Genomic DNA, 22,197 nt, shown 5'->3' on the forward strand with positions numbered 1-22,197 from the left:
ATCTGAGTTAAATTACTCCTTAGAGTAGTCTTTTTTTTTTTTAAGCCTTTTACTTAAAGCAGGTTTTACTTGCTGAAGTCTTTTGGCTCATCTTGAAGTGTTTCAGTGGGAATTACTTTTCCTTGCATCCAAAGGTAGATAGATGGTGCAAAGTTGAAATTGTTGCCTTAGGGGTTTTAAAAATCTGGCTGATACAGGTCTTGTTCCAGTTAAGGCTTATAATATCCCTGAGATACATCTTGGAATCCTTATGCACTTTAGTAATTCTCTGTAGATGGGTTAAATTTATACTCTGTGTTACCAAATTATATAAAGAGCAGAATTATCAGTCTCAGGTAAAGAAATAATTTAAAAAATGAAATATTGGCATACCTTTCTAGAATCCTGCCAAAAAATTTAAAAGTCCTAATTTTATAGCTTTTCCATGTACTTCTTTCAGTGAATGACTCAACAGCTGGAGACATTGTAACAAGACAAGTATGCCAGTAACCAAATGTATTTGAAATTGTGCCAGCTGGCGTTAATGGAATATTTCTTAGGAAATGCTCTGGCAATCTTTTATTCTCACTCCTCTTTCCATATGAAAATCTGACTAGAGATTTGTGAAAAGTATTCTTTTCTTCAGAAAAATTTCTCCAGAAACACTTATTCAGGTATGGAAATATTTCTTGCAGAATAGTTCAGGGCTAATCAAATAGAAATTGAGATTTTTTTTTTTAATTGAACTCCATAGGCATATTCCACAGATAGTTTCTGACAGAAGAAAATAACAGGAAATGGGTTAGACATTATTTAAATTAAATCCTTCACAATAAAATTTGTGCAGTTTTTCTTTGTGTCCCTTGGCCAGGAGATATTAAAATTGATAAATGCAGCATTGAAGATATATGGGTAATTTAACTATATTAACTGTTAGGCCTTTAAAAACCTGCTTAATATTAGCTCTCATTTTACTAAAAAATAGCTATCCTTAAGATATTGGGTCTTTTGTTTGTAAAAAGGCTTATCAGCTTATCAACAAATCTGAAAACAAGTTTGAAACACTTCATATCTACTACTAAACCTCAAAATATTAAGTTTTCCACACCAGATTTATTTTTCAGGTTCTTGATTTATACAAATACAATAGGAACAGGACTGGAAGTAGATTTATACTTCCAATATAGCCATTTCATCACACTGTCTCACATAGTTTACAAATCCATCTATCTAAAGACTATGAAAAATGCTGCATTTGCAGTCTCTTGTGATTATACTCTCAGAGGTTGCTAGAGAGGCTCTGTTAAAAGAGACATCAGCAGCATGCATCAGAACATCAGATAATTAAACTTCCCAGGCCTGAGAAGTTCCAAGTGTTTAAAGTTCCCAGGTTTCTTCTGCTTGTGCCGTGATCCATGGGAGATGTCAGATTACCCTTTGCACATAACTTATCTTCTCAGACTATAAACTCCTCTGTCTGATGCATAGAACTGATGGTACTATAGGAGGGCATATATATTTCTTCTTGGATGACTGGTGTCTGGTTGAACCAAGCCTATTGTTATGCATGTGGCTTGGAAAAATTCGTCTTTGGCATTTTCTTGTGAATTTTAAGAACTGGACACTTTGCATATGTGGAAAACATTTAGTTTTGCAATAAGTAAGCATAAGTAATTTGTATGTGTTTTGGTTTGAATTTTTTTTTTCAAAGAGAAGCTAGGTGTAATGAGTATATATTCTTACTGACTTGACTCTAGAAAGGACCTGTGTGTGTTTTTTCCATTTGTAGGCTTGTGTTTTATTTAGTAATTTGGGTTTTATTCTGTGTAGGTGTTTTCTGTTGTTGCTGTATCTGGGATTTTGTTGTTTGCTTTTCTAATGGAATTTCAAAAATTGGAGCCAGTGTTTCTGTCAGTGGGACATGTTGCTGGTATTGAGGTTGGAGACTGACTGCTGTGTTACCCTGACCTGTGGGCAGGTACCTCAGCTGAGGTGTAACCAGCCACTCTGGGTGCAGACAGCATTGCACCCACGCTGGGGGAGCTGCAGCTCCTGCCAGATGTTGCTGCCTGATGATTTACCCAGAGACTGAGGAATAGTTCACTGTCAACTCAGACTCCTGTGTAGGTCACTTACATATACATTTGCCTACTATAGGTTTTAAGTGCTGAATGATTTTCAAGTTGCTTTGTCCACACTTTGACTCCTGCTTTAGGCTCTGAGTAACACCAGGACTTCTGATATTTCTAAATTCTTCCCTGGAAGATCATGTCTAATTAGATTTGTAATCCAAAACTACATGAATTATATTTGAAGTACCTACCTCCTGTCTGCTCAGCTTGATTTCCTTATTAATGGTTTTATAAATGAAAGATTTTTATTTATTTTTATTTCTCACATATTTTGCCTCTTAAAATGAGGCCTGGCAATTATAACACCATGTATGTTGATACTACAGAAGTGCCAAATACAGAAATGTACTACTGTACTTTATGGAGTAATTAATTTTATATTTTACACTTTATTATACTCAAGGGCTTGGCTATTACCTAGATTGTGAATTCCCTTGCAGTTACTTTTAAGCCAGGCCAATGATATTTGAGAAGAAAGGCTAAGCATCTTTTTAAGTGGCGATATTTATAGAAGAGTGAGAGTTAAAGGGAAAATATATTGCCTGACAATTTTTGGAATGCATTATTATTTGCATCTTTGCACTGTCCTCAAGAAATGGATTTTAATTTCTCATAAAATTACTTAAAAACACTGCATTTGAATGCTGTAGTGAATTAAATCAGTGCAGGGTTGTTTTTCACACTAATACCCTTAAACACTTCATATGGCACCAGCCAACCTCCTGCTTGCTGCAGCTCTGACATGGCCTGACTGCTCTGGGCTTTTGAGTAAGGGAATGTCTCTCAGAACAGCAGCCCCCACAACCTGGCATCATTTACTAATTTTCCTTTTTCACTTTTATGTCGCTAGCAAATAGGCTGAACCAGCATTTGTTCAGGATTTCAGCAGCTTTCCAGGTAGTGTTTATTAGGAAAGTGGTTGTCTCTTTGAAAGAACACCTAAATTAAGACTCTTCTCTCTTTTCTATCTAAGTGCATTTATCAGTTTGGAGCAGGTCTGGTAAAATACTTGATGTCTCCCCTAGGACCTTAATTTACCTGCCTGATACATTTATTGTACAGAAATGGCACAAACGTCCTCATCCTATGCTCCTCTGATTTTTGGTTGAATAACTGTTTCACTGATCAACATCATTATAAATTAAATGAGTTAAGTTAGTTCTAAGCAGCTAAAATTTGTATTTTGTCCTTCAGTATTAACTGTTCTCAGCATGCTTAAAATTAATAGTAAGTAAATTGGACATCTGCAGCAAAGCACAGATTTAATTACTATCCCTTTTAAATTTTTATAATTAGAGATTTTATAATTTCTTTTTAATTAATGTCTTTTTAATGAAGTTCAGGACCTGAAAAACACACATAATGTGGTACATACCAAAGATATGGTGATGTGAAATATACTAAAATATGTTAACATATCAGGACTCAGCATAGATCTATTTTATGTACCTGTATATAGCCTTATTTAAAAACATACACTAAACAATCTGTACTGCTGAAATATATTCCAGCTGTATAAGTTAAATTGCAGTGGTTTTTAAAATGTTTTTGCCTTTTTCATTCAAATATTATATATTATATATTTTTAATATTATCAGTGTTGCAACTGTATATGTCCATTTGGTGTTCCTTGCAAAGTATAAGTGGCAAGAAATGTGTTAAAAATCTAGTATTTCAAGGAAAAAGCAAATATTATGACATTATGCAAATTAAAGCACTAAATTCCAGAGTATGCAGATTAAGCATGTGCTGCTTCACTGGAGTGTATCTAACTGGCTACGCTGAAACAACAGGAGTTACATGGCTCAGTTGTGAAAAGCTTGTGAGGATTTTCTTTCTGGTTACTCAGCTGCAGGATATCTCTGCATCTGAGCTTTTACAGTGTGTAAAGGAGAAAGCTGAGCTAGTAAATACACAAAAATTCCTTTCTCATTTAATGCCTACCCCCTAAAACCAACCAAAGAAGGAAATAATTGTTAAAACTTGCCTATAGTATTATTGGGTGAAGTGCTTCTTAGAGTGTGTATATAAATTTATCTGAAATACCTCTTGATCAAAAGTACTTCAGTGCTACTCTCTGTCATTAAATTTTTTTTCACTTGATTTTTATCTCCCAATATGTTTGAGCCAACTATAATAGTGTTAGTTATACACATTAGAGATAAGCCTTGGTAGGACTGGAGTTCTTTTAAAAGTAAGACAGTAAAAGAATTGAAGACCATTTTATTTAGAAGTGCAGTTTTGATGTAGATGAGGTTGACAGTGAAAGAGTAATAATTTCAAAGTATTGGAAGATATTTGCACTTCTAATATGGGAGAAAAAGAGGACTTAGTCAGATTTAGTAGGCAGAACACAGCCTGTAAAATAGAGGATAAGAAAATAATCCAAAATCTATTTATACCAAGATGGTAAGAGATGGTGATGGCTGGAAAATATGTAACCCATACACTGCAATGTCTTTCAGCTTTAACATAAAACATTTGTTAAATATTGTCTAATCATTTTTATTTGTTTTTTTGATAATATTAATGAGATTAAATAGTTATTAAAAATAGTAATATACTTAAATAGTTGACATATAATTTCAGTAATCTGAATTTGATCTAGACCCTGCTTGAATTAAGTAGTCTTTGAAAAAAGCTTAGTGGGCTTTGCACTACAAAATGCTTATTTAGTTCTTCAAAGTGCTGTACTTGATAGCTGCAATCAATTACAGCATCTAAAGCTTGTGTTGAAATTCAGGCCTGTGAAGCCAGTTGTGACTCCGGCAGACTGTTTATGTACTTCAACTACTGGTTACAGGGGCCAATGCTCATATATTTAAAGCTGAGTCCATGTTCAGTTCTTGTGTGTTTCTGCTGGCTTTTTTAATAAACTCTCTACAGAGATCAGTTCAACCTGAAGTATGTCCTCCTCTTCCCTCTGTATTATATGAAAGAAATGATGAATAATTGCTTGATTTATTTTTGCAAAGTTCTTGTATATTTTTAGGGTCTATAAATATAAAGAGTGTCCCAAATTGGTTCTCGTGAGTCTTAAAAAGCTCATTGCTAAGTCTTTTGCCATTGATGTGTGGAAGAAATATTTTTCTAGGACTTTCAAAATTATCACCTAATAAAATACTACTTTATAATTTGTTCTGTATTTTTTCTGTAGTGAAATAAAGTGTAGCTTTTTATTTCACTATATAGATGACATGGATTTTTCTCATTTAGAAGAACTGCAGTCTGGTTTTTTTTTGGCTGGACCTGTTTAGTAACACAAGTAGGACAATCTATTGAGTACAGTGTAAATTGGCTACTTGTTGCCATGATGGATTGTCCTCAAAAGGACTCAATAACTGACTCTTTAAGGAAATCCATGAAGGTGTTTAGAGGAAAGCCAAAACCCTATAATCCCAAATCATGGCAATGCAAAAGCAATCCACAAACTATTAAAATTTCACTGCAATAAAAGAGCTAAACAACTGTATAGCAAATTCCTTTAATAACACTCTCAGCTATATTGCCAAAATTGAGGTAGTAAAAAGGTAAGTCTTCACTTAAAATTACTTTCAAGATCATACTAAAACCTAAACATTCTGCATTGAAATACAGCTTTTCTTGCATTCCACCTCAAGGATATGCTTCCATGGATATTGCATGAATAAATGGTTAGTAAATCCAATGCTAAATTGATCAGTTCTCATTTGTGAACTGGCTGGAGGTAAGTGAATTTGTCTGCCAGTGTTTGCCTCACAGAAAACCTTCTTTGTGTAAGAAGTGGTGAAAAATCCTTATGTTGAAGACAAAGATTATTCTTCCCCTTGTCCTCTTGCAATTACAGCAGTGCCTAGCAAAGTGGCATCCTCTGCTGTAGCAGTATAAAAATGTGTGGTCTCACTGAAACCAAAAGTTTTAGATGCTCCAAGCCACCTCTTCACACCTTGTCATGATATGCTCAGTCCCCCTGCCTTGAAATAAAGAATTGCTCTAATCAAAGGTGGGTTTGTGTCTGAACATGAGGAGAGAGAGAAGTCTGTGTAAAGGTGTCACTGAAGGTATGTTACACTTCCTAACACCTAACTCTGATGAAGGATATGCTCCTTCCAACACGCATGAAATTCTGCTGTTGTTTACTGTGAGGCGATGTCATGATACAAGAACAGATGTCTCCAAAGCAACACTGTCATTTTTCTGCTAGGGAAAATCTGAGAAGAATTAAGAGGTGGAATAAAATACTAGCAAAGGATGATTTAAATCAGAGCTTCCATTCCTGACATCGTGACATAAGAATCTGAATACGAAATTCAGTACAATAAATTATTAATGGTTCCTTAAATATCTCAAAGACACATTACATGTCTAGCATCTTACTTGAGAAAAGTGAGAAAGGATAAGCAAAAGAAGCAACAGTATGTATTGGTTTAAGATTCTGGAGCTTTGGGAGAGATTTCCAGATAATCTTGCCTGAACAGGGAATAGAAGTAATGAGAGACACTGCTAGTGCCAGAAGTGTGAGAGCTAATGGCATCCAATCACTTGTTAAAAATGGGTAAGGGGAAAAAAAAAAGGAATAATCCAATATTTTACCAGCTGTACAGGCACCAGGCTGGCACTGTCTCATACACCAGCCTCACAGTGCTGCAGGTTTGCACATTGACCCAAAGGGATTTTTTCTTTGTCTTAGAAAGCAGGTGCTATACCACAGAGAATGATAATAGCTGCTGGTGGGAGTACTTGACAGAAACTGAAGAAACGTGATCTTCAGGTAGATAATAATTAACAGCGACACTCAACTTCCCTGGGATATTTGAAATGAGATTCAGTGGAAATATTACCATGGAGTTAAATGCATTTGTGTGTGTAGTTCTTGGGTGAAAGTGTTATTTGGTTTGTAATATTACACGTTTTTTCTACTGTGAGCAATTAACAGAACTGCCTTTTGAAGCAGGAGACATAAGAACAATGTACAATTTTAGAGGTCAAAAGGTTTAGGAGTATTCTCTGTCTGCACAAGTTCATAGCACACATTAGTCTTTAAACGGTGGGGACATAGCAGCTGAAAGTTACTGGACAAAAATAGCTAAAGGAATTGTTGAGTTTATAATAGAAATAATAAATAATGGAGACATAGTGAAGCGATAATGCTTTGTTACATGATCTAAAACCACTCCAGTGTATCATGTGCATGTTCTCCTTGTTTATTCATCTGTAAAACCAAATGGTTAACCTTGGCTTATTTCTCCTCACCTCTGTTGAGGCTGAACATTGCATCAAAGATAAACTGCTGTGTACATGGGTGCAAGCAAACAGGTTATTTAGAGCTGTTATGATTGTTCCAATTTCTGTTTAAAGAGGCCAGTAAAATTTCATAACTGAGCCTGAATGGAAATATTAATTCTGGACTGAAAATAGAAAAGCTGTTTAGGGAACAGGAGGCATGAGGGAAAGGAAGCATTTAAATCATCCTTGAGATATGGTTAAAGACCCTGACTAATTTTTGAGGAACTCAGACTCTGGTTGTAGCATAATTGGTGTTGTTTTTCTTGTTCAAGTCATGCTAGGCCAACACTCTGTCTTCAGCAAAGAAAATGAAACTCGCAGGTCACAACCCCTGTGAGAGGTTTGGTGATACTGTCTTCATGCTCTCTACTGCACTGATGCTAAATCAAGGTAATATGCTGCACAGTTTCTTTTCTTCTTGAGAGACTAGATTGGAACTGTGGTCAAATTTCTGAATGCTGAATTTTACCTAAAAGTATTTTCTGCAGTGTTTTGTCATGTTTTGTTTCTTACAAGGCATGTATGTCACCTGGAATATGAAAAAAAATGATGCTTACATGAATTAAAGGTAGCCTATAGGCTGACAGAAACATATTTGTTACCATGAGGAAAGTGACCACTCGTAACACATGCAAGTTTAGTGCAATAACTGCCATCTGTTGCATGAAAAAAAAATTAATGTATCTTCATTTTTTCTTCTGCTTATTTGTTATTTTTGTCTTTGATTAGAGCTTTCTTGTGGGATGGGGACACTACATGTGTTTTTACTCCCAACTACAGGTGAAAGTCTGTTCACCAGATGTGTCTAAACAGCTGCCTTTTCTTGGACAAAACATGGTGCATGAGCTTGAGCTGTGAAAAAGACCTGACAGCTCAGCATCTCTTCCTGCATGCAGCTGGTGATGGCAATCCTGTCAGTGTGTATGGGCCCATCTGGCAATATTTGGCCTTGCTGCACCCTGAGACCCTGCTGCCTTCTCTGGGGTGAGAAGGTGGGGAAGCCCAGCAGTGTGGGAGATTTGGAGGTTCCTCTTGTGGCAGTGTGCATTAAGGGCATGAGGCAGGGTGAGGGAGGAGAAGGAAATTGCACAGAATGCAAGTGAGTGGAATATTGAGCACTTTTTATATTAGTGTGGGACTTTCTGCCTTGTTTTGTTTTGTTGTTTTTTTTTTTTTTTTTTTTTTTTCTATACAAGCAGTGAGTTTGAACAGGGAATTAACTAGCAAGGCTGCAGCTGTTGCAGAGTTGCAGAATTGCTGCATTACTATTCAAATGTAAATGGTTATTGAATCATATTCAAACGAACAACCTTGTTATGAGAAGGAAACCATCTTGCTGTTGCAATGGAGGTTTGCCTGAGCAGCTGTGAGAGAAAGAGCACGGGCATTATGCTCAGGCAAGGTCACAGCTTCCCAGCCGTGCTGCTGTTCTGTGGATGAAACATGTGATAGGGCTTGCAGCAGGTTCACCAGACTTCTTTTGCTATTTCTGCAGAAGGCTGTTATTGATACCTGATGCATGGCATGTGTGTGGGAGCACATCCATGGCATGCATTTCAAGGTGTAGTTTTGTAGTTTATATTGTATACAACTGCTTGTGAGGAAGCGCTTGGCTCTAACTCACGTTCTTGCCACTGTGCAAATTCTGGAACATAAATAAATTTAGTTCCTGGCCTTAAAAACAAACACGTAAACAATCAATCAAACAAACCAAGCAACCAAAAAAAATAAAAGGAGAAATACTTTGAAAATTTGTCAGACTGGACCAAATAGTCCTCTCCTAAAAACTGTCCCATGGGAGTCAGTTTGACTGAAAGGAACTGTAGGAGGTCTGAAGGCAATGAGGAACATGTAGTCTGCAAATGCTCAAGTTTAGCAGATAATAATGTCAGCCTTTGGTCTAACAGCTATTTCCGCATGGGTCCTTTATTTTCTTTTTCACAACTGAAGTAGCAGTTTTGCTGTACCAGAACAGATCTGGCTGTATTAATATTAAAGTGCCTGTGTGGTTGTTGGTAGCAACTGATGCAGTGCCTGAGAATCTGACAAGTTCAAAAACAAATTCACAACCAGACAAAAGAATACTTTTAAAATAACTTTTTGTTTCTTGAGAAGCTTGGACTGATGGGTGGAAGGCTGCCTTTGCATGGTTAGTGTTGTGTTTATGTTTTTATAGGCTAAGAGGTAATTTTAAAATTCTGTTTTCACTAAGCTCTAAGTTATACTTTCCCAAATATTGTTTTAATTTTCAGTTGCTGCAGAAATTTGGGGTTTTTTTACTAATTCCATCTTAAGTACATTTTTGAGGTATTTCAGTTAGGTTTTATGCTTTATGACTTCTTTTCTGATTAACTGAACTATGTTGTCAGGTTTATATTCTCTAAACATTATTTTCACTGTTGAATGATAACAATGATCAAAGTTTGTTTCAGGCAGGCAATATTATTTCCAAGCAAAGCTACCTTAACTTCAAAAATAATATCATAACGGCCTAGCCAGGCTCTGCAGCAATCTCAACATAAAAAATAGCTTGGTTTAGTTTTAATCTTACAGTTGTGTACCTTATCATTAGATCACGCCTGTTCAAACTTTAGGATATATTTTTATCTACAGGGGTGAATATGGTTTGCATTGTATGAAGAAACAGTCGTGTAGTGAAGAAGCAGTCATAAACCAAGGCAGATAAAGGAAAACCTATACTCAGGCATATAGATAATATTTAAATAATTTATGCAAATCTACAAATTTCTCCTTTGTATTTTCTACCAAATATCAAATTTCTTCAAATGACTTCAAATTTTAAATTCCCATAGTCCTAAAGAACTGCTAGAGAAATTTTAGAAGGAAGGAAGTGTTTGTGTAAGCTGTGATTGATTACTAGGTAAGAACCATAATGAAGAACTCTTTAATAGTTTTAACATACTCAGAAGAGCTGAAAGAAAGAGGCATTAGGCTTCATTAGCTATGGCTGTAGCTGATAAAGGTAGTGTTGCTGCTCTGTGGAAAATCCTTGGGTATGTTGTGGTCAACTAAATGGAGTATGTGCTGACTCATACGTGAGAAACCAGGAAAAAAGCATAGGAAAGTGGCATTGATTCTACCTGCACTTCTGCCAGCACAGACAGATTAAAATGCCCAACATACCGTAGGCCATAAAGGACTGTCCCATCTGGATGGAGTCGAATCATTCGGTTTTTCACCGTCACCCCATGGACAAATGATTTCTTGTCATTTTGGAAATACGTGTCCGGTACCCAGAGCTGGTCAGCCACTCTGTTGTCCAGAGTTAAGTTCAAAGGTATTCCAGAATAAGAGAGCCTTTTATCCCTCCAGGACTGCTGAAAGTACATGGTCAAGGTGTAGTCCTAGAGAAGAAACAAGAAGGGCTTTTTGTATTTTCATACCGAATGACTGACCAGAAGTTTATTTTGGATGAATCTCCGTAACTGAATATCAGTAGCAATAGGAAATTTAAGGATCATCAAGACATTGTTACCATTAGGTATGATCATGAGTCTTGGCTTGGTTAGTGTTGAACTTGACACTTACCAGTGGCAAAGACGATACCTAGCTTTCATAATCTCTTGACCCAGAGGGAATAGATGGCACGTTTGGGTCTCCAGTCTGTGGATCAAACTTGGTTTCTAATTTTTTTTTTTTTAATGTGAAAAGAGCAGTGTTTAGTAACTGAGCTCAGCTAAATAGCATTGCATAGCATTTAGGATATTTTTCTGATATTTCCTCCTTCTAATATTCACTCCCTTCACTCTGAAAGATTCTTCCCACAATGCAGAAAGGCCTAGCCCTCCTCAGAAAGACCAAATACAACCTCAGAACATCATGGATAACTTCCCATTCCGCCTCTGCTGGAGTTGCCAAATGTAATGACTCTAGATAGCCAGGCATATCTTGTCTCAGCCTGGAAAATGTGCTGCTTTCTGTCCTTGCCAATTGGATTTTACTGTACAGAAAATCAACAACTTGGCTATCATGTTATAACTCCAGTGAAATACCATTTATACAGCCTTTCAGCTTTCACTTTGAAAAGAAATTGCTCTAAAGGCTTGCAGTCTGATTTCCTCTCTTGAATACGTCTTTCTGGGAAATTGATGATTTTAAAAGTAGTCAATTTTTTAAGTGGAAAAACCCATGTACTTTGTAGCTCGTGGAGTTCTTAAAAGATGAGCAGAACAGCAGTATGTGGACTATTAGTTTTCTCTTTGTCATCTCCTCCCCCAGCCTTGTTTTCAAGTGACAGGTCACTTTGTCACAAGTTTTTATGGTAGAAGTGCATCAAAATCATAGCTATTACTGAAAAAATTGGTCTGGTCGGGAGTAAGATTTTCTTTTATGTGATAGAAAACCTTACCTCTGTCATTGTCACAAATCCTAGCCTGGACTCTAATTCTTGATGAAACAGCATAAAAGCTGTCTGATACAATTTGCGCTCTTCATCTACAGTGGCTTCTTAAGACTGTATCATTGCCATGAAATCAAAGCAGAGTTACCTTCCAAAAAGAATTTCTACCTGAAATTTCACATCCAACAGAGCTATAATACAGACTTGAGAGTGAAAGTCCTTAATAAAAATACTCTTCTTCCTTGCCCTGGGGCAGTAGTTTTCTTTGGGTTTTTTTTTTAATGGATGAAATATCATGATTGATGATCAGCGGTTATATATATTAGGACATTTACTTCCACTGTCATCACAGATCCCAGATTTGCAAGGACTTCATAGATATGCCCTTTTTCAGGCCTGCAAATTGGTTGCTACCCACAGCAGACACAAGAAGTTGTATGCTGAAGGTTTGTTCATTTTTTTTTGCTGACCTGGGTCACTAGGAAGAGGTCAGAACATCTTTCCTTTTCAGACCATGCTGGTCAAGGCCTGGAACTACAAAGTAATGCAGTGAGATATATGCTGCACTTTGCTGAGTAGGTGATTTAATTTAAATAGGGGTACAGAGGAGCAGGAACACCAAGGAGGAAAGTCTTTGAATGTACAACTTGAATGGAGGTGGGTTAGAAGCAACACTTAATTACTCTTAGCTCCTCTTACACATATACAAAGACCAGTTGGGAATTGAATGAGAGAAAACAAAAATTAAAAACAAAACCAAAAATCAACTGAGTGTGAAAGAACAAAACAAAACCTTCACCCAACACCACAAATACCCCATAAGCTCCCACCGCTATTCTGGTGCAGTTTTCATACATTTTATCTGTTTCCTAATCTGCCCTATTTCAAATCTCTTTAGGTAAAAAAGCTTTCATAGATGACTGATAAAATTCGAACCCTCAGTGCTGCACCTGCTATCCTCTACATCTCCTGCCTGATCCAGCAGAGCCTATGTAGCCTGCAGCACAGATGGAAGAGAAATTCCAATTATACATAATTATCTTTTCTCCTTCTTGCTTGTCTTTATATTTTCACTAGGCCTTAAGGCTGCTTTTGTGGAATTTTTATGCTGTTATACAGAAAACCAAACAATTGAGCATGGTGTCTATGTAATGGTTCTCAAAGCTCAACCAAGAGAAGAATAGCCACGGTATGCTACAAGAGACCTTAAAGGATGTGATCAAGTGAAAGATAAAGAAATTCTGTCCCTTCACTATGACTACTAGAATTTGAGTTGCTATTTTTAGCATCATAGTCTGTTAAAAAAAAAAATTGTTTCATCCAGCTGTGCTTTACACAAAATGCTGCTGTTGGCAACACCACAGTAGAGAGAGTGATCCTCTGATCTGCAATTGTGCTGTACTATGGAGAAGTACATGACAAGTCAGCAAGTGTTAATGAGGAAAAAAAATCTGAGCTTCATCCTAAAGGAATCTGTGTTTCCTAACCAAGCAAATTTTCTATTTTTTTCCATTCCTCAGTACCTGGACATATTACTCATTCAGTATTTAAATAAGAAAAATAGTCTGATGTCACGATTGTGAGAGTCCCTGTTGAAGTAAATTGATATTTTAAAAAGCATAGTCAAAGACTGTTTTAATGAAAAGCTAATTATAGTTGCACTATAATAACCCAAATTTTATAGTTATCAAATTTCTAATTGTTTTTTTTAATGCCTTACCCTTCTTATCTCTCATTGGCAAAATATTAAATGCTGGCAAGCCATATGGCTAGCCACATCTTGGAGGTTCTTGTATTATTTTTTGTATTGTACCGTGGTGTGAGTGAAGTGAGGATTTAGTGACTACTTGTCTTCTACCATGTAAAATTTGCTGGGGATTTTGTGGTTTCAAGCTCTAGAGTCTATGAATAATTTCTGAATCTGTTACATCTGTAGTGGTAATTGGCTGCAGAATTTTTTTAGCTTCTTATGAAAGCTTCCCAAGATCTCAAGCATAAGTCTAGATATGAAAATAAATCACACTGTATTTAACTTTCATATTTAAAAAAATCTATTCATGAATTTAAGAAGCAGGGCCCAATGTAAAATTAAAAAAGAGAATCTGTTTTTGCAGCTAAGTGTTCTTTCAAATGATTTATTTTTAAAAACAATTCATGTTTTATAGAAACACACCAAACTTTTTTTTCTGAACTGTACTTTTCATCATTTAAAAAAACTGTAATTCTCCTGAAAAATCATGATATTTCAGTAGATTTAATAGTGCTGTTTAGGTATCTCATCTAGTTTCCATTTTTTCCTTGACAAATTTTGATTTACCAGTATGAGATTTTTTTATTAGTAATTGTGCAAATTTCTTGTTTCTTTTTATCAGAGCAGAAATTTGTAAGTGTGTGTAGGTAGATGTGTACTATAACTTATAAGTAAATCTGTATCAGTGCTTTAATAAGGTGCATTAGGTTGCTAAGACAAATACTTACATGCCAGTCCGAGGTAAGAGAGGTTCTGTGAAAATGTGAGTAAGAGAAACTAATCTATTTAACTCAAAATTGAAAGCTATTTTATAATCTGAATTTAAGAAGCATCATAGACAAATACTGGTACCAAGCCTCAAAGTATAAATTTCTCAGTAAAGAAAATGAATGGACCATTGAAGCATATTGTACTTCAGGTCAGTAAGGAATAGACTGAAGAGTTATTGTGCAATAATATTTCTTTTTTAAATTCTGTTTTATTTCCCTATTCTTTTTTTTTTTGGTGGAGTAAGAATATATAATGTAAAGGCAAGAACAGATTTCTTCCTTTCCTGTTAAACCTCTGTAGATCTCTGAAACCAGAAAAGATACATTAAAATAACTGAAGAATTTGGACTTGCTGGTAATTTCTACTGTGTGATTTACCAGTTCAGTACAGCAGAATATAATGTGGAATACATTGCTATATTATAATCTAACCTTCTGAGAGACACAAAACTAGAACTTCACTGTGTTTGTCAGCTGAATTATGGATTCTGGTGGAATAAAAGATGAGTTCACATGTCTGCTGTACTGCTAGTTGTTTTTTTCTTTTACAAAGTCCACATTTAAAGGAGAAAATAGGGAATCTTTTAGTGTGCAATGTTCAGCTTGGTAGTCTAAAAGATCTTTTGTTTTTTCCTTTTCCAAGATGGCCTTAATCTAAGTTCTGCTATCATTTAATGAACTGAAGAGCAGGTTAGCACATTGTGATATATTTCAGTAATAGCTGAATATCAAAGCACACTCTGAAAGTCTTAACAGCTAAAAATTAATAATGTGGATGCAGTTATTAGCAAAAGTTAGCAAATCAAGTATTTTGTGAATATTTGGCTGTTCTAGGTCAATATCAGACATTAGCTCTCTACATGAGTTTGCACAGCAAAATGAATGCACGAAGTGCACCAATGTCATACGTCTAATAAACAGCAGTGTATATTGGTAGTTATGAGATGAACACTATACACCCAAACAATCTTAAATTTAAATTTTGTCCTTGGGAACCACCCACTAATACAATATCTGGCAGCCTCACAGAATTGTGAAATTCAGATATGTTACAGCAATCCAGACAAATGTAACTGAAATTGCAATTTAAAATTAAGTATGGAGTGATAATCAGAATATTAATATTGACCGCAATAATGCTATAAATACAGAAAAGCGATATATGTAAATCCTGCTGTGGCTGCAAACTCTTTTTAATTGGGAAAGAGTATTCTCCATGTTCATCTGATACAAGAATAGGAAGGGCAGAGTTTTGAAAGAATGGCGAATATATAAATTTGCAAATTGTAAAAAATTTTACTCATTCCTATGTTGCAAGAATGCTAATGTATCAGAAGCAGCTGTTTGTTGTTCACCAAGTTAATTGTCCTACCTTGGAACTACAAGGGAAGCTCGATATCTTCACCTGCAAAAGAGCTATTTTATGGTAAGAGGACACAAATGGTGATGTGGGGTTTTGGGTTTATGTTTGGAATTTGTGTATGTTTTGTGTTGGGGTTTTTTTTGCTTGTTTCTTTGCAGGCTGTTTTTGGTTCACCCCCACCTCTTGCCTGCCCCTGATGCTCAATTCCAGATACTGCACAGAAATTAGTGGAAAAAATTTTAGCTAGAATTAAGGAGGAAGAATATACTGGTTCTACTCATGTTCTTTTCTAAGAGTTTTAGGGGAGCTGCATCTCTTTATTAAGTCTCCAGTCCAGCTAAGCAAGGAAACTAGGGAAGTAGGAGGCACAGTACTGGACCAATTGTACTTGCCTTTCTTTCTAAGGACACGGTTCAAAGTTCCTGCAGTTGTTTTCAATGAAGACTAATGCAGCATATGTTACCCAGCTCTTCTCCTCTTCTATCCAAAGTAGTGGGAAGAGAGGAGAAGGAGCATGTACTCAAATTATTCAGTATTCCCTGGTCTGGTTCACAGGAGGCCATGGTTCTTGTGAGCTACACTTCTGACAGGGAAAATGTAAGAGAAAGATGGGACTCCAGGACAATAAGATAAACCCTTTCTATTTTCCACACAGGAGCTGTTTGGTGTTCTTTAACAGGATCAGAATTTTTACACAGCAAACTTCAGTTTTGCAGAGATCATATTTTTCCCCCAGAAAATTACAGATCATTTATAGATGTGAGACTTCTGTAGGAGAAAAAGTTGTGTGAGGTCTTGTTAGGCCAAGTGCCAGGTCCTATGCTTTGGTTAAACAGCCCCAGGCAGTACTACAGGCTGGCAGCAGAGTGGTTGGAAAGTGGCCCAGCAGAAAAGGACCTGGGGGTGCTGGTAGACAGCAGGTGAACATGAGCCAGTTGTTCCCAGGTGGCCAAGAAGGCCAGTGGCACCCTGGCCTGTATATTAAGAATAGTGTGGCCCACAGAATCAGGACAAAGATTAACCCCCTGTACTCAGCTGGTGAGGCTGTACCTTGAGTGCTGTGTTCAGTTTTAAGCCCCTCACAGCAAGAAAGACATTGAGGTGCTAGAGCACTTCCAGAGAAAAGCAACAAAGCTGTTGGAGGGTCTAGGGTGTAAGTCACATGAGGAGCAGCTGAGAGAACAAAGGTTGTTTAATCTGGAGAAAAGAAGGCTTGGTGGGACCTTCTCTCTCTCTCTCTACAACTACTTGAAAGGAAGTAGTCAGTCTTTTCAACCAGGCAAGGAGCAACATGAGAAGAACCACAGAGTTCAGGTTGGACATCAGGAAGATTTTCTTCACAGAAAGGGTTGTTAAACATTGGAAAGGACTGCACAGTGAGGTGGTGAGGTCACCATCCCTGGAGGTGTTCAAGAAGCAACCAGATGTGGCACTTAGTGCCTTGGTCTGGTTGACAAGGTGATGATCAGTCAAACGTTGGACAACGTGACCTCAAAGGTCTTTTCCAACCTAAATGATTCTGTGATTTTTTAAATTTTGTTTGATCCAGTTGGTAGTTCCAATTGCTAATAAAGAGTCTTGCATTTTTGTTGTTCAAATGTGCTGATAATTCTTCAGGAAAGTGTTGGCATTTATAACTTCACAATTACGTATGTGGCATCACAGTTGGGTCTTACAGAAAGAAGCAAAGATCTAGCAGGAATCCATATGGCTGTAATGATGATGCTCTTTATTGCTCAAAGCACAGCCAAGAACAAGATTAGACTCATAATAATGTTGGAAGTGAAGGCATTACTGTATTGGGACCCAGTATTACTCCTTGAAGTCAAAGGAGAAGTCCCCATGACTGCAACGGGACAAGAATTACATCCAATCATTACTGGAAAAGCAAAACATTTCTCAGTTGTAAACTATGTATTTTGTTGCATTGTGTTCAGTGTTTTAGTAACATGACTTAGCAGAAGCAGTAATAAATGCTTCTGACATGTAAAAGGGTTGTTGTGACAGTGGTGTTTCATTGATTTTGTATTATTTAACACAGAGGAGGGTAAAATCCCAATTTTGTTGTTCTCTTTTGCCTCCTGAGGAGAAGAGTAAGGACTTCTAAACTTAAATACAATAACCCACTGCCTTGTCCTTTGCTGCTTTTTTCCCCTTTATTTGAGCTTTGCTCACCTGAAAGTCTTGAATGTGCCATTTGCTCTTTGTATTGGAAGAAGAGAGATGATGTTACTAAAAGTAATATGGATCACTTTGATTAGAAGTGGACCTCCAAAATTTAGAAGGAAAGTAAGACAGCAGGTAAGCAGATGAGCTACTGTTATCCTCACTGCAAGCTGGAAGCCCAGTTCAAATTTAATACCGTGTATGTCTTAAGTGGCTATGTTGCCAACAAAAGAATCAGAACATTTCCACGATATGATTCATATTCCTGGAAAGATCAATCAACTGCTTTTAGTAGGAAACAAGCAATGGTATGTATTCCCATGATATTTGATTTTGCTTTTGAATCTGCTAGTCTTTTTTGTATAGAGGGTAATACTGTCATAAAGATGCATGAGGGGAGGAGTAGAGAACAGGAGAAATATGGCACAGGAGATATGCACACTTAAGTAAGATGTCATGGTAATGAATGCTGGAGTAAAGAAGTAAAAATGTAGTAGCATATACAGTAACTATATTCAATGTGTTCATGTATTTTTTACAGGCGGAATATAACAGTGTCCTTGATACTTTGGCTCCAGTGAGGACACTTGGTGTTTCAGAAAGAACAACTGAAGAGAAAACAAAGGAACAGAAAAGCTTCTTACTGCCATGTAGCCCACAGACCAAGATACGTTTATAAAAGCCTACATGCATCTTTTAAGAGCAAATGTAGACAGCAGTAAGAGAAAAACATGTTTTCTGTCAGATATTTCTCTCTGTGACACGGGTAAATCCAAGTTTTTGCTAAAACCCTCCAAACAAACCCAACTTGTCCAGGTGGCCCATAGCTGTCTATCTGTGTCTGAGGACTCCAGTTAATGCTCAAGACCAAGTATTGACAACTACAGTGGAAAGTTTTTCTAGTATTATATACTGCTTTGTGCTGAAGTCCAGAATATTTTAGCATCTACAACATCCTTTTCTGAGTTTTACAAAAACTTGTCTGTTCATATGCTGGCATGAAAGGAAATGGTGGAATGACATTTGAGGACTGTGACCTTGTGCTCAGGAAGTGCTGTCCTCATCCTCTCTGCAAACAGGTGGAGAAAGTACTCCAAGGAAAAGAAATTTTAAGCATTAACTGACATCCTAAAATACTTCATCCAGCTTGGAGATGAAGCATCAATACAAGGAGTAGGATTGGGCATTTGGGGGAAAACTGTACTTCCCATCTTCTTGTGTGGACTATATGGATGTGGCTCTCTACTGATGGGAGGACTGGGGCATAGATGAACTCTGAGGGTTTAGCACATGAAATGTGATGTGAGGACTAAAGCAAACTAAGCCAAAGATAGTTGGGAGGGTGCAGCACTTTCAAGTTCCCATTGAGGAAAAAGATTGGAAGAAGGAAGAAGAGTGAAGAATTAATTAAGCCCCACTTCCCTTGCTACCTATAAGCAAGATAATTGGAAAGCAGCCTGTTTTCTATCAATGGTTGTTGCTGAAGCACTTGATTATTTTTTTCCTTTGTAATTTCCATCTAGCTCAGCAGGGGTGAACTATGAGACTGTTACGGAGTGCGTTGTGTGTCTAAGGAGGATGACACAGTGCTAAGAGCTCAGTAGAACTCCTTGTGGTGTCAGTGCAGAGTGCTGCAGGTGAAGCTTAACTGATTGCAATCTTAGGAGAAGATGGAAGAGGTTTGTTGACTTTTGTCTTGACCCCTGTTGTATAAGCACTGACAGTACCAGAAATCTCACAGGAACTGGACAGAAAGTTAAAGAAAACATAAGAAAGTGAGTATCAGCAATGTAAAAATGAATTGGAGTCACTAAAAGAAAATCCCCACAAACCTTAATTCTGTGTTAAGCAGGGCCTTATCTTAAGCCAAACTTTAAAGTAAGAAATCAGAAATAAAGACAGCCAACCATAGCTAGACTCTTTGGCTCCAGAAGATGCTTAACTATGAAGGAGGGAAGATACATATATCTTAGTATGAAGTTGGGCTACCTTTATAAAAACAGCAACTGATTTTTTTTAATGCCTTTATATATTTATAAAATTTATTTTTTTACCCATTTAGGAGCAGGAGTTATTTCTACTTCTATGGGTCTGGTGATTGAAATATATTTGATTCTACCTGCCTGGTTCTCAGCTGTCATTCTACTATATCAAGTCTCTTTAGTTTCGAGCGAAGCAGATGGAGGTCAAAGTGACATGTGATGAGTCAGTGGCTCTACCTGGAATAGAAACAGTAATTACATAGCTGCTGCCACATCTTTAAACTAGTGTGTACCTTACTGGGGTGTTTTTGGTGTGTGTGGGTATTTTTGGTGGTGTTCTTTTTTAATTGGTTGGTTGCTTTGTAGCTTTGTATGTGACTACTAATTATTTTCTTTTTTTTTCCTAAATGCTCAAGACAGCTTTGTTTCATTGTTCATTAGGCTTATGATTGAATAGTATTCTATAAAATGGTCATGATTATAGTGACTTATGTGGCCAGAGATATTTTTCCTGTGTATTTTTGGCACCCTGACTGCTTTACAGGTTTCTAACCCCTAAATCACAGGTCAGGCTGATACTAACATTTTGTGCTGTATTTGGAAACCAGGGATAGAGGAACATTATGTCATTTCTCCTTTATAACGACATTTCTCCTTTATAATGACAGTCAAAGCAGGGGTATTTTGTGCTTAGAGTGGATAACACTAAGGGTATTACTGACACTGTCATTGTACTAGAAGACTACTGCCATGCTGGTTGCAAAATCCTCTGGGAATTTCTAGTCCAATCTCCTGTCAGAAGCAGGACTGTCACCAACCCTGTCTCAGGTTGAGATATTGCTTTCTCTAGCAAATCTTGAAGACCCTCAAGAATGGGAATTCCACAATATCTGTGGGCAGACTCTTCCAGTGCTACATTACCTTTTCGGTAAGAAATATTTTGTGACATCTACTCTGACCCTCGCTATGTGCAGTTAGTAGTTGCTGCCCTTCATTATTTTGTCTGCCACTACTGAGAGTGGTTTCACTGCAGTCTTCCCTTCAGGACACTGAAGGCTGCCATGAGGTTTTCCTTTGGCTTTTCTCCTTGCCAACTGAAGTGAGGCAAGTTCCCATGTCTCTCCTGACAGGTTATGTGCTCAAGGCCCTGGCCACATTGATAGCTCTTCACTAGATCCTTTTCAGTTTCTCAGTATCAGGAAAGAAATGGGAGACACTGTTGAAAGCGCACCCATACTATTACAGAATATGGGAGGGTAATAATTTCCCTCTGTGCTGCCCATATCCCTGCAGTCACTTAGTATACAATCTACATGATGGAAGTGCACTTTGTGGCTTGTATTCAGCTGCTGCTTAATCCATGAGTTTCCCACCCGCTGAATTCTGAGTTTCCTGGCTGGACCTAGAGATGGGTATGTTTGTTGTTTTTTGTATCACCAGAAACCTCCTCGATGACACGTGTTTCACAAGGGCAGGCAGCAGTTTTGAAATTATTAGCAGTGAACTCCTCATTAACTTTTGACCCATGTTGTATGCATCTTCATTTTACAATTAATGTAACTAGAGAAGCCTTTGTTGTTGCCCTGTCTCTTTTTACAGTCACGTCCAACTAGGATTCAAAGCAATATTTTTATGTTTCACGGAATCAAAGACTCATTTAGGTTGGAAGGGTCTCATTGAGATTGAAAGAGAATTTGAGACATGAAAGTCAGAGGCAGCCTTAGCTGCTCCTGAAATTCAGGGCTGTGATCCTGCTTTTTGTTGCTTTTCTTTCCTCTCAGATTCCTGAATTCTACCATTGCATAGTCATTGCAATTAAGGCTGCCTCTGACTTTCTTATCTCAGACAAATTTTTTATTCTTGTAACTACAAGGTCTAGCAGATTATGTTTTCTTGTTAGCTTCTCAGTTACCAGGAAGTTGTCATCAGTGTGTTCAAGAAGTCTTCTAGATTTCCTGAGCCCTCCTGTATCATGTGTCTGGCAGATAGAGCAGTGGTTAGTTTCCCATGAGGAACAGGACCTGTTCACATGAGACTTCTTCCAGTCGTTGGAAACCAAACAATATTGGTTTGGCTGCTAATCTTGATCCATAAGCTGTTGTTTGGCTTCTGATCCATCCCAAAGCAGAGCTCAAAGTGTTCCAGCTGTTTTCTCACATAGAGGGCAGCTCCATTTCCTCTCCTTTCCAGCCAGTTGACCAGTAATTCTTGATGGTTTCCTTGCAAGTTCTGTTGCCTTGTTTCTCCCTCCTGTATGCTCCCTTCTGTGTTTTAGTTCATGGAGAGGCTTCTGTCTTAGCCTGCCAGTTCTGCTGGTGAAATTCTGGCCTTCTTGCATGACACAGTGGATTGTTCCTGGTTTTCTTAAAAATTCAGCCTCATCTCTTTCTGCTTGATGACCGCTTGCTGGGGAATGTTACTTAGCAATTA

General features: G+C 37.3%; 2 protein-coding genes across 8 annotated transcripts in view; one reads left to right on the top strand and one right to left on the bottom strand.

The window, feature by feature from the left end:
* The window catches only part of COMMD8 (COMM domain containing 8), a 66,576-nt gene extending 58,292 nt beyond the window's left edge, over positions 1–8,284 (top strand). Inside the window, exon 6 of the mRNA XM_068188420.1 lies at positions 8,272–8,284. The gene's annotated coding sequence lies outside the window, so the exon portion shown is untranslated. The remainder of the gene's footprint in view (positions 1–8,271) is intronic.
* Positions 1–22,197, bottom strand: part of GABRB1 (gamma-aminobutyric acid type A receptor subunit beta1) — a 120,897-nt gene that overhangs the window by 45,507 nt on the left and 53,193 nt on the right. For all 7 annotated transcript variants that reach the window (XR_010998471.1, XR_010998470.1, XR_010998469.1 and 4 more), the window contains one exon: positions 10,521–10,741. Coding sequence is in view for 2 of the 7 variants with exons in the window: in XM_068188416.1 (XP_068044517.1) it covers positions 10,521–10,741 (221 nt within the window). In the remaining 5 variants the exon portion in view is untranslated. The remainder of the gene's footprint in view (positions 1–10,520; positions 10,742–22,197) is intronic.

This window comes from Anomalospiza imberbis, chromosome 4, assembly GCF_031753505.1.
Source record: "Anomalospiza imberbis isolate Cuckoo-Finch-1a 21T00152 chromosome 4, ASM3175350v1, whole genome shotgun sequence".
Taxonomy (NCBI): Eukaryota; Metazoa; Chordata; class Aves; order Passeriformes; family Viduidae; genus Anomalospiza; species Anomalospiza imberbis.